We start from the raw sequence: 12748 nt of genomic DNA, 5'->3' as shown, positions 1-12748 counted from the left end.
GGGGGAGCAAGTACTATTCACCATGGCCGAGGCCAGATGGAGAGGCCAGGCTATAGGATCTCCCCCACTGCTCTGCCCATTACTGCTGACTGCGCCTGTATAGCAGTGCAGCTGAGTGGCACATTGCGCTCACCCCCTGCTGCACTGCTTTACAGAACTGGCTAATGGTAGTCAGGGCCGGTTCAAGGGCGCAGAGCGCCCCGGGCAGGAAAGGGGCGTGGCCTAATACAGGGGGCGTGGTGAGTCACGCCCCCTGTACATTGAAAGCGCCGCTTGAATGCTGAGCGGTGCGCGATGACGTCATCGCGCACCGCACAGCAAAAGGTCCTCTCCACGAAGAGAAACTAGACGCTATGCGTCTAGTTCCCTTCGTGGAGAGGACCTTTGCTGTGCGGTGCGCGATGACGTCATCACGCACCGCTCAGCAGTTACTCTCCACGAAGGGAAACTAGACGCATAGCGTCTAGTTCCCTTCACAGGAGGCGCCGAGGACGGGGACGGCAGCGGGCAGCGGAGGCGGACGGGGGACACAGCGGGCAGCAGTGGCGGATCTTGCCACGGTGCGGCGCCCTCCGGATGGCGCCAGCGCCCTCCGGAAGGCGGCGCCCCGGGCAAAAGTCCTGCTTGCCCGTGGCAAGAACCGCCACTGATGGTAGTGGGCATAGAGGAAGAGTGTCCACTGCAGCTGCCTCCAGCTCCTCTGGACAGGCACATAAATGTTTTTTTTTTTTTTTTTTTAAAGGGGGCATAGTCACACCTTGCTGGACATTAGCCAGGACCCAACACACACACATGCACACACAGTGACCGGGCCCGTCAGATCTCTTGACAGCCCCTCTGATAGCTGATACCATCTGAATCGATTGAAACAGCACCTTTGTGTGTACATTCTGTGTAACACTTGCATCATATGGGCTTTATAAAACTTTTCCTAAATGCGCAGTTGCAAATAATCTCTCAACTGCACGAGAATTGGTATTGCATGTCTCAGAACCAGGCCTATAATCAGATAGGAAGAAGTACCCTAGACCAGGATGGTAAGAGAGATCCTGGCAATGCTGAAGCTAAAGAGATAATGATACATCATTGCAAGCTTGGAAATAAATGCGGATCATCACATGTATGTCGAGTTTACTGTATTTTTATTGTTTTTTTATTGTTGTTCCTTGTATTTAGAGTTGCCCACATCTATGTCACTCCCATGCCCCTATCCATCCATGAAAGCAGCCATTATTATTACCAGCGCACAATTGTAGCAGCCCTACACCTGGTGCAAGGGATACACCCCTGCAAAGCATGCAATTCCCCCACAATGCACCCTCAGGAAACATAGCCTACTGTATGTCATACTTAGCTACTTCTGATTCCTCCTCCCGGAGAGGAGCACTGCAGGGAACTTTGGGGGTTGGGCCTGGCTCTGACATCATCAAGCCCTGCCCACCTGGGGAAACCGCCACAATTCGTGGGTCCCCGGGGAGGGGTGTGGCTGAAATTACACAAATTGTGTCATTTGAGCCCCTCTCCCATGCCACGGATCTCTGAATGCCGGAGATTATCTCTAGATCCTGCCCGCTTCACTAGTGCGGGCAGGATACGGGAGATCTGCCTGCTCTTCTGGGAGTACGTGGGGGGGCTACCCTGAAAATCAGGGGCCTCCCGCAACTTTTGGTGAGAGTAGGCAAGTATGCTGTATGTGCAAGCGTAGAAACTTTGAATATCCTACAGTAGGTATTGGACTGATTCTCACATGGGGGGTAATTTTGAGTTGATCGCAGCAGCAAGTTTGTTAGCAATTGGGCAAAACCATGGGGGTGATTCCGAGTTGATCGCTATTGTTTTCGTTCGCACAACATATTCGCAAAATTTCGAACACGTTGCACAATAGCGAATATCCGCCCCCAACGTATTTTTGCAATTTCGTACGCAGTATTACACAAAGTAGGCGTATGCCAAATGATATCGCACTAATACGAATCCATCGCATTACTACAAACGTCATCGTAAAAATACAAACCTCGTAGATTTACACATTCTTCTTAACATTGCACACGCTTTTGCTGAAAAACGCACAGCAATGGGGTTTTTTTCAAGTTATATTACACCTTTCAATTCAAACTCAACAAGCCTTCCTCAATTACGAATCCAATTAGTGTAATGAATGATTGTGGTCATGACCAATTAAGTCTTCAAAGAATACCTGCAGAACACTTTGTAGGCATAATTGGCCATTACCATTTTTGTTTATAAATAAGTGAAATTGATGTGTAAACTGTGCCTGGGCTAATGTTAAATAGCATACAGTATTTTTGAGTGGAGGTGTAGTGTGTGAATATATGTGTTTACATGTTTTTCTAAACAATAAGCTACTAACTGACATAATTTGTTTGTTTGTAAATAATAAGATTAATAATCATAAGTTTGATGTGTGTTTTTTGTAAGGTAACCAATTTCTGCTAGGCAATATGCTGTTCCTTTATTGCATTAAAAAAAAAAACAACCGCTTAACTGTAAACATTTTTTTTTATTTTAGAACATAATTATTATTATTATTTTAACAAATAAAAAATAGGGTTCAATTAACAAAATTTTTGCAGCCGATCAACATCGGCCAGCATGGCCTGCAAATGTGCCTTTAGGCTGGCAAGGATGCCAGGCAGGCTTGTGGGATCTCCAACTGCACCATCTGAAATGAAGCGCAAAATTAAAAATAAAAAACTTACTCACATTACCTATTACACAAGCAAGCCACAAAGCACACTTTAATGGCAAAGGGACTACATCATGGATGTTTGAATGTTAAAACAGTAGCATACCAACACACAAGCATGCTCAGCAATGTTTGTTATTGTTAAATTAAACATTTAAAAAGTGGGGGAGGGGGCCGGAGAGGGGGATTGGGCTGAAGAGGGGGATTGGGCTGGAGAGGGGGATTGGGCCGGAGAGGGGAATTGGGCTGGAGAGGGGGAGGTGGCCGGAGTGGGTGATTGGGCTGGAGAGGGGGATTGGGCCGGAGAGGGGGAGTGAGCTGGAGAGGGGGATTGGGCTGGAGAGGGGGAGGTGGCCGGAGAGGGGTAGTGGTCTGGAGAGGGGGAGTGGTCCGGAGAGGGGGAGTGGGCCGGAGAAGGGTGTTGGCCTCTTCTGGCAGCCACTGCTCGCCGTTGGGCTTGCCCTAGAATGACATATGTCATAATTAGTTTATTAGGTTGTATTGATTTCAAAACATAATGTTTAACAAACATTGTTAGTGAGCATGTTAAATAGACATATAAAGTGATTAGGTCCAGACGCTAGCATGTGTACCAACTCAGTACAGCGACATCAGTTTCACAAGCACTTTGCTACACAGTCAGTACTGCTTGCCATAACCACACACACTGTGTCATGTTTGCTCTACAATAGTACATTGACAGTCTGCTAATTTACACACTATATAACATTAGTGCAAATATGCAGTCTTTACATTAAAAGACTCTGCTAACATTCTCTGTTATGTAATGTAATGTGAAACTTACTGCGTCTTCGTCTATTGCGGATTTGTTGGCGGATCTCCGCCATCAGGTCCGGCGTGCGCCTGCAGAGGTCACTCCAGCGCCTCTCCAGCTGGATAATGCTCCTCCTGCTCCGGGCGCGGGTTCGCAATAAGCGGCGGACCTACGCGTAGGCCTCATGCTTTACCCTATTAGGGATAAAGGGCCCTGTGCGGCCTATGCGGCGGTCCAGTAGGCGCAGCTCCTGTCGGCTAAAAGCAGCTGCGCGCATGGTGCCAATGGCGTTTTCCATATATGGACTTATATTTATAGTGTATGGTGGGATGTGATTGGTTGTAAATTTATGGTGTCGTCTAATAAACTTTATTGATGTGTGCATTACTGTGAAGGGCAGTGGGTACAGTTCGCAATAGCGGAAATTCGCAGCCACGGAAGAACTAGGAAAAAAAAACATACACTCACAATTACACTCACACACACTCACATACACACACACACAAACACTCACTCAAAATAACACACACACACACACACTCACATACACATACACAAACACACAATCACACTCACACACACACACACACACACACACACACACACTCACATACACACACACACACACACACACACACTTATAAAAAAGTAATTGTTACAATCTGTGTACTCACCACATTTGTCAATAACAATCAGCTGCACAAAGTCACCAAGTTTACAACATTTAGGATCATATGTTGGGTAATTTGTAATGTAAACAGATGCACAAGCCAAAACCAAACAAAAAATATAAAAAAAACAGTTATTAATACAATTATCCAAAAACAAATTAATTAGACATTAATAAATAAAAAAAAAAGACAACAACAAGATTGGATCAAAATACATGATAAGGAGAATATTTCAGATTTATCACATCAACAAAGAATAATATAGACTCACACACCAAAAAAATTACACTATGAACTTTAGCAAGCTACCTAAATGACATCAGACCAAAATGACAATACAAATACAGTGACTTTGGGAAAATGAGAATAAATAAGGTAAAAATCAAAATACCTGAAATAATCACGGACAATTCCTGCCCTTATTTCATTCCCCCGCCGGGACACACTCCCCCCACCGATTGTCCGGCCAACCCCTGGCTCCTCATCAGGCAATTCCTCCGTTTGAGGAAGCTCTACGCGACTCCTTACAGCGATGTTATGTAGGATAGCGCACAGGACCACAATTTTACTTAACATCTCCGGCGAATACATGATGTCGCCACCAGTGCAGTGGAGCACATGAAAGCGCCCTTTAAGGACACCAGTCGTGCGCTCCACCAGCTGTCTAGTGGCAGTAAGCGCTGAGTTAAATGCCGTCTGTGGTCCTGGCCTGGGTTTACTGTAAGGAGTCATGAGCCAGGGGGTGCAAGGATATCCACGGTCTACTGTTTGATAAGATGAAAAAAGCAAAAGTATAATTGTAAATTAAAATTAAAAAAAATATATATGACTGTTCCAAACATTTAAACGAAAAAACTCACCCAATAACCACATGTCTTGGCCTTCCATCGATCTTAATCTCTGCCATATCCCTGATTGTCTAATGACATGTGCATCATGGGAGTTCCCCGGAAGCTTAGCATTCAGGGACAGGATCTGGAGGGATGGCCCACAAACAACCATTACATTCAGAGAATGAAACAGTTTCCTGTTTCTATAAATTTCTTCATTATGTCTTGGTGCTACAATAGCTACATGTGTGCCATCCACAACCCCAATAACGTGTGGGAAGCGACTACCACCTTCCTGAAATTGCCGCTTCACCACATCCAGGGTACCAACATCCAAAGGCATTGATATAAATTGCTTGACTCTTTTGATGAAAGCTTGGCTGACACGCCGCAGGACCTTACTGAACTTGCCCTGCGACATGCCAACCAGATCTCCCACCACATGCTGATACGACCCAGTGGCAACAAAATGTAACACAGCAAGGAATTGTGTCAATGCTGGTATTGCTGTAGGATACCTAATGGATTGTTCTAGATCACTCTCTATTATGGAGAGAGTGTCTGGAATTAGATGAGGTGGCAGTCTGTATCTACGCAACACAACATCATCAGGCATCCCAAAAAGAAGGACACGGGTACGGAAAATTGGTGGCCTAGCACGCCTCCGTTGCCTTGAATGATGAGGAGCCGGTTGGGGTTGGAGGGCTTGCGCCGGTTGGGGTGGGAGTGGTTTCGTTGGTTGTGGTGGGAGTGCTTCCGCTGCCACATGAATTGACATCACCAACTTAAAATGAAGGTAAGAATCATGTTTAAAACTTTTTATTTAAATACACACATTCTCATCCATAATCAAATTCAAAGTGTATGGGTGTTAACTTACTGCTTGTGCGTACTCCATTTCTTCAAGATTTTAATACGGACCAAAATCACATAATTGGATTAAAATAAAAACACAAAAATTAGATAATTAGCTCCAACATAGGTTAACATCACAAATCATAAATAATTAGAGATATCAACCCTACCCATATAATTAATGCAACAATATATTGTCTCCTAAATAAGTATGACTAATGTAAATTAATAAAACAGAAAAATGTAAAAAAAAAACAGAAAACACATATCCATAAAAAACCGGGGGTCCTTTAGTAGCAAATACAGAAAAAATCAGCCCTACTTTGTCAAAAGTAAATGCTTTATAAACAAACAAATAAGACACCTACAAGAGAGAGAAATGGCCTATAAGAAAACAGATACACACTTACAACAAACACACACCAGGACACACAGGGATTGGCAACTTACCTGCTCAACAAATGTAGCTTAAAAAGTGGAGCACCAAAACCAAGAAAAAATGGCGACTTGCCCTGAAAAGATATGTGGTGGCAAACACCACTGAGACACCTACAAGAGAGAGAAATGGCCTATAAGAAATCAGATACACACTTACAACAAACACACACCAGGACACACAGGAATTGGCAACTTACCTGCTCAACAAATGTAGCTTCAAATGTGGAGCACCAAAACCAAGAAAAAATGGCGACTTGCCCTGAAAAGATATGTGGTGGCAAACACCACTGAGACACCTACAAGAGAGAGAAATGGCCTATAAGAAATCAGATACACACTTACAACAAACACACAACAGGACACACAGGGATTGGCAACTTACCTGCTCAACAAATATAGCTTCAAATGTGGAGCACCAAAACAAAGAAAAAATGGCGACTTGCCCTGAAAAGATATGTGGTGGCAAACACCACTGAGACACCTACAAGAGAGAAATGGCCTATAAGAAATCAGATACACACTTACAACAAACACACACCAGGACACACTGGGATTGGCAAATTACCTGCTCAACAAATGTAGCTTCAAATGTAGCTGAAAATTCAAAACAAAAATGGCCTACTTGGCTAGAAAATAAATATGTGTACACACACCACTAATGACACACCTACAAGAGAGAGAAATGGACTATAAGAAATAAAGTATACACTCTCAACAATAGAACGGACACACTGTAAATTACAGGTCACACAAATATTACATACTATATGAGATTTAATTTATATGCCAAAACATTATCTACCAAAATACTAATACCCAGTTTAAAACACTACAAACGACCATTGCACACCCATACATACTTGGTTTGTTAATATCCTAATTTAGTAATACTAACAAAAGTACACTCGCATAAAATAAGCACTACGCAACACAACATGAAAACATTTGCTAGCAAACAAACGCACATTTGTCTGCAATATACTGAAACAAAAACTCACTCAGAAATGTTAGAACAAACACGACCACCTTCTCTGACAAAACACAATACTCCATCTGCCATCATACACAAACTCACACAGGCTGCAATCCAGCCTTTTAAATAGGCTGTACAATTACTGGAAGTATTAGCATAATTCACACCTGTGCGAATTACCGCACTGGAAAACACACGCACCTATAAATCGCCACACACCAATGTAGCCCCTTAAACTATGGGCTCATAATGAAATGTATTAGAGTATAGAATCTATGAATAATAGACTAAATATATAATAATTATTTACTGACTGTGTAAATAAATGAAATATAGTTAATATGAATATGGTAACCCCTGAAGTGTTTATAAAGGAGGGTGGATGGTGGTTAATAAATATAGTATAAATCGGACAATTAGACTTGGTAACAGGACACTTTGGCACAAGAAGGGCTAGTGAGACTTTTCGAGAAGCCCTCGTGCTGATGAGGGGGGGCCCGTGAAGAGAGAACAGTTGAGGGGAGCGCGAGCTGGGGTGAGCGCGGGAGGAGACGGAGCTGAGGAGAGCGAGACGAGAGACTGCTGAGGGGAGCGGCAGGTGACGGAGCGGAGGAGAACTGCACTTGACTCTGCTGGAAAGAGCTGCAGGAGACGGGGCCGATGGTAAGCCGTCAGGAGACGGAGATGAGAAGCACATCACAAGACTGAGCGGAGGAGAGCAGCCGGAGAGAGAGCCGCTGAGAAGCCGGCAAGAAGAAGGGAGAGCAGACGAAGAGAGGCGCACAGTATACCCAGAGCTTGTGACCGGGGGGTAAATACAGTGGGTAAGCGCTAACTATACTTACTCAATTGATCCTGGAGATAGGGATGCAGGCTGTACTGTGAGGTGGAGAAACCCTGATATCCGTTCTAATTGCCTGCCGGGAAAGTACAGGAGTCTGTGATATTCACGTCAGTCAGAGAAGAGGAGGTACAAAAGCTGGGACAGCTGAGCAGAGGTCAGGCTGTCTCCCTCTAGGGGTAGAATATGCCTAAGACGGCAATCGGAGGTAATTGCAGACTGAGGTAATTGGGGGAGAGACTGATGGGGCCAATGCAATCCTGATTCAACTAACACTGGGATGAGAGAGGGGGACTATAAATATGAGATGGATGCCAGTGCCTTCAGAGACAATCACCACTAAAGACTCTAGGGATCACTAGAATAATTTTAGAAACATAAGTGGTGTCCACGAACCCTCCTTATACTGTATCTAAATTCCGTGAACTCTGAATGATTCATAAGTTACCGTATTATCGAGCCCTCACTGGGACTGAGACACTTTTGCCATGATTGTACAGTTGAGGTGAAATACATGACCTTTTGGAAGGGACATAATATGCATTAGTCCCCTTGATATAATTAGTTAATCGGGGAATTATGTACCAACAGATGAGCATGTTTTGGAGTCATAAATAGAGATTCAGTAAAGTACCTATGAATATGCTATCCCAAGCGGATAATAAAGATGGTATTCGTCTCACATAGTTAAGGCACACTGATAATATAAATTTGGATATTGCTCCTGACACTCCTAGGATATATCTTCATCCCTCCTACCTTATACTAGCAAGAAGCTGCACTCCTTGGATTTATTTTGCTGTTCTTGTTATGATGTCTGACCAGGTCACACTTCTGGATTGACCTCATGGATAACTTTAATATATAGGAACTCTATCCGTCCTTTTGATTACATTATAGGACTACGGCCAGAGTATCTAAAGTAAATTGGGCCCCAACTGTGCACCAACGATAATTAAAGGGTATACCCAACACATACACCTGAGACTACAGTGTGAATTATAACTTTATAGTAGTAGTATTGATAATTTATGTGATAAACCTAGTTACAATAATTTGGTATAAGGTATAATAGGTAACAATTTATATAAAGACATATATGTTGGTAAAATATATCTTTATTCTGTGGTTAAGGATTTCAATTGCTTATAATAATTGTTAATATCCTGTAAACTCAAATTTAAGAAGTGTTTATTTTGGAAAACAAGAGAACATGATAAGGTAATAACATCCTATCAATAAATACTTACCGTTTGATGGGACCAGTTGTCTTAGTCATCTGAATCTCAGAATCTGAAAAACAAACGAAGACGCCAAAGGTAAATTAAACATCTTAACCAACCCACACATGACACAGTAACTATAACACTAGTTGCAAGAGCTTTCCCAAGCAAGCTGGGGTTGGAATAATAACTGCTTGGGTGGAGGCACTCTGTCATATGTATTAAGTAAACCCTTGAGGTAAAATAAGGGTTACATATGGAGGCACTGCTGAGATTCTAAAATACCCAGGATTCAGTGGTTGATACCGAAACTATACATCATGGAAGAAGTTACCAACGCCGATATCTATAGGTGGTGTAAAGAAAAGGGCGTGGAACCCTTATGCAGCTTTGGGCTAGTTGGAAAACTTTCATTAGCCAGTGATGATGCAGTCATTCGGGCTGTTGTGCAACTTTATGGTATCAGTCAACCATGTATGGTTGATCGATGGAAAGGACAAGAGGGAGAAACTTTCGCTATCCTACTTAGTAATAGACTTCCTTTGGATAACACATTACTACCCAGTATGGTGGTGGTTGAAGATGTCCCTGGGCGAAAAGTTCAACTAGTGTGGCCTGAAAGTATGGAAGAAGCAGCCACCCCAGGAGAAGACTTGGGAAATGATACCACTGCTGCAGGAGACTGTTTTCATATCAATAGTGGGGAGGATCTGACAGAGAATGTGGAAGAATCTCCTGGGAAAGGGGTGGAAACAATGATGGATAAAATGGTTAGTCAGATGGAGAGATTGCATTATGAAGGGGGATATAGAAGACTCAGGATTTTCTCTGGTATTTCCCCTGTACCTGCTGGTGAAGAAACCTACGATACTTGGAGAGAGGCGGCCATTCAACACTCTGAAGAGTGGCAATGTCCCGAGCATATCAAACGACAGCGTATAGTGGAAAGTCTCCGGGGACCCGCTATGAGGGTGATTCAAGCCACAAGGAGGAGTAAATCTACAGCTACTCTGAAGGATTATCTAGAGGCTTTGGATTTTTCTTATGGCACCATGGAGGATGTAGGGGATTTGATGTCAAGATTACATCGCACCTATCAGGAACCGGGGGAGACTCTAACTCAATATATTTATAGAGTGGATAGATTGATTTACCAAATTGTAGAGAAAGGGGGGATAGCTAAGGAGGCGGTAGATGAAAGCAGAATGCGACAGGTTCTGAAAGGAGCTCTCACTCTTAATCCAGTTGCACAGAGACTACGTTGTACCCGACGGTCAGGACCAGCACCCAGTCTCACGGAACTTGTGAAGGAGGTCAAGTTAGAGGAAGTACAAATCGAGAATCGAGACAAGACTATTAAGAAAGTCAAAGCTATTATACCTGCTATACCTGCCCCCACCTCCACTGTTATGGATGATCGATTGATTAAGTTGTTGGAAGATCAAAATAAAAAAATAGACCAATTGATTGCTTTACAGAGTACAGCGTCATCAAGGCCCTACTGGTCGTCGGACTCAAACAGAGGAAGGACAAGGGGAAGTGGTAGTCGTGGGACTATACTCTGTTATAATTGTGGACAACCAGGGCATAGATCCTTTGAATGCCCAGTGAGTGGTATGGAGAGGAATGGAAGAATGCCGTTTTACCACCGGTCCAGAGATGAGCAGATGGAAAACCCCAACGGGAGTTCTGTGAACCCCTCACAGGCTCCCCAACAATAAATGTTCATGCTATGGGGAGTGCCCAGTGGTCCGATGCTATTCCAGACAGTCTCATGGGACATGCACCATTAGTGAAAGCCCTAATAAATGGACAGGAATGTATGGTGTTGTTGGACAGTGGGTCACAAGTGTCCATTGTAATTGAAACATGGTACCGGGAAAATCTGTCAACTGTTCCCATTCAAGCTCTTAGCGGTCTTACAGTATGGGGCCTCAGTGAACAGAAGTACCCGTATTTGGGGTACATAGTTACACAACTTACTTTGGAACCTGGACTAATTACCCCTAATGAGTCTATTCCATTGGTTGCACTGATTTGCCCTGATTCCCCTGGGGATAATGGCCACTTGTCCGCTATAGTGGGTACTAATACCAATATGTTTAGAAATCTAAAGCGATGGTGTGATAAACAAGACAGAGGAAATAATGAAGGGATGAGACCATCGGTAGAACCAGAAATAGTTCACTGTAAATTCTTGGAAAGTCATCCTGATCGAATGGTTACCCATTCGTCTACTGGGTCTCCGTTCAATTACAACCGATTGAATCTGGAAGAGTGTTTTCATGGGAGTGATATTGATCAGACACGAAAAGACCTGCTAATGGAACAGCTCATGTTAAGGGAAGATGTTTTTTCCAAAAGTGATTGGGACCTAGGGACTGCCACGGGTGTTGAACATCATATCAAATTGACAAATAAAACTCCATTCCGAGAGAGATCCAGGAGATTGGCTCCGGCTGATTTCGAAGACGTCAGGAGCCACCTCAGAAATTTGTTGGAAAATAATGTCATCGCTGATTCCGAGAGTCAGTATGCTTCACCTATTGTGGTTGCTCGGAAAAAGACTGGAGAAATTCGTCTATGTATAGACTATCGTACTCTGAACAATAGAACCGTGCCTGATCAGTACACCGTACCTAAAGTAGACGAGGCATTGGATTGCCTTCAAGGGAGCCAGTGGTTCTCCGTTCTTGATCTACGATGCGGGTACTATCAGATCCCCATGAGTAAGGAGGATAGGGCCAAAACCGCTTTCATCTGCCCTATTGGGTTCTATGAGTTCTTAAAGATGCCCCAAGGAATCAAGGGAGCACCGGCTACTTTCCAACGAACCATGGAACAAACTGTAGGTGACATGTGTTACCGGGAAGTATTAGTGTACCTAGACGATATCATCGTGTTTGGGAAAGATCTAGATGAACACAATGCCCGGTTAATGAAAGTGTTAGATCGTCTACAAGCCCGAGGGTTAAAGTTGTCAGCCGAAAAATGTAAATTGTGTAGATCTTCAGTTAAATACTTGGGACATGTGGTGAGTTGGAACGGGATAGCCACAAACCCAGAGAAAGTGGCCACGGTAAAGAAATGGCCCCGACCCACCAACCTTAAAGAACTGAGGTCTTTTCTGGGTTTCTGCGGCTACTACAGGAAATTTGTAGAGCACTATTCCAAAATCGCTAAACCATTGACAGATTTAACAAGAGGATATCCGCCAGTCAATAAAGACCGAAAGAAGAAATCAGATGTAGACATGTCTTACCATAAGCCCAGAGAATTGTTTGGAAACAGGTGGACTGACCAGTGTGAGGAAGCCTTTGTTACTCTGAAAGATCGCCTCACTAAATCTCCTGTGTTGGCATATGCTATACCTGATTTGCCTTACGAAGTACACATAGATGCCTCATTAGACGGGCTTGGAGGGGTGTTGTACGA

The 12748-nt window shown here is 43.6% G+C and overlaps 1 protein-coding gene across 1 annotated transcript; it reads right to left on the bottom strand.

The window, feature by feature from the left end:
* Positions 1-2576: 2576 nt before the first annotated feature.
* On the bottom strand, positions 2577-5422 carry LOC134928809 (putative nuclease HARBI1). The gene is made up of 4 exons (XM_063924795.1): positions 5014-5422; positions 4545-4917; positions 4157-4178; positions 2577-2683 (listed from the first exon to the last, which is right to left on the bottom strand). The coding sequence occupies exons 1-3, from the start codon at positions 5402-5404 to the stop codon at positions 4175-4177; spliced, it is 768 nt and encodes a 255-aa protein (XP_063780865.1). The 5' UTR covers positions 5405-5422; the 3' UTR covers positions 2577-2683; positions 4157-4174.
* Between the last annotated feature and the right edge of the window lie 7326 nt (positions 5423-12748).

Source organism: Pseudophryne corroboree, chromosome 5, assembly GCF_028390025.1.
Source record: "Pseudophryne corroboree isolate aPseCor3 chromosome 5, aPseCor3.hap2, whole genome shotgun sequence".
In the NCBI taxonomy this organism is placed as follows: domain Eukaryota; kingdom Metazoa; phylum Chordata; class Amphibia; order Anura; family Myobatrachidae; genus Pseudophryne; species Pseudophryne corroboree.
This window is presented reverse-complemented; position numbering and strand designations above follow the sequence as displayed.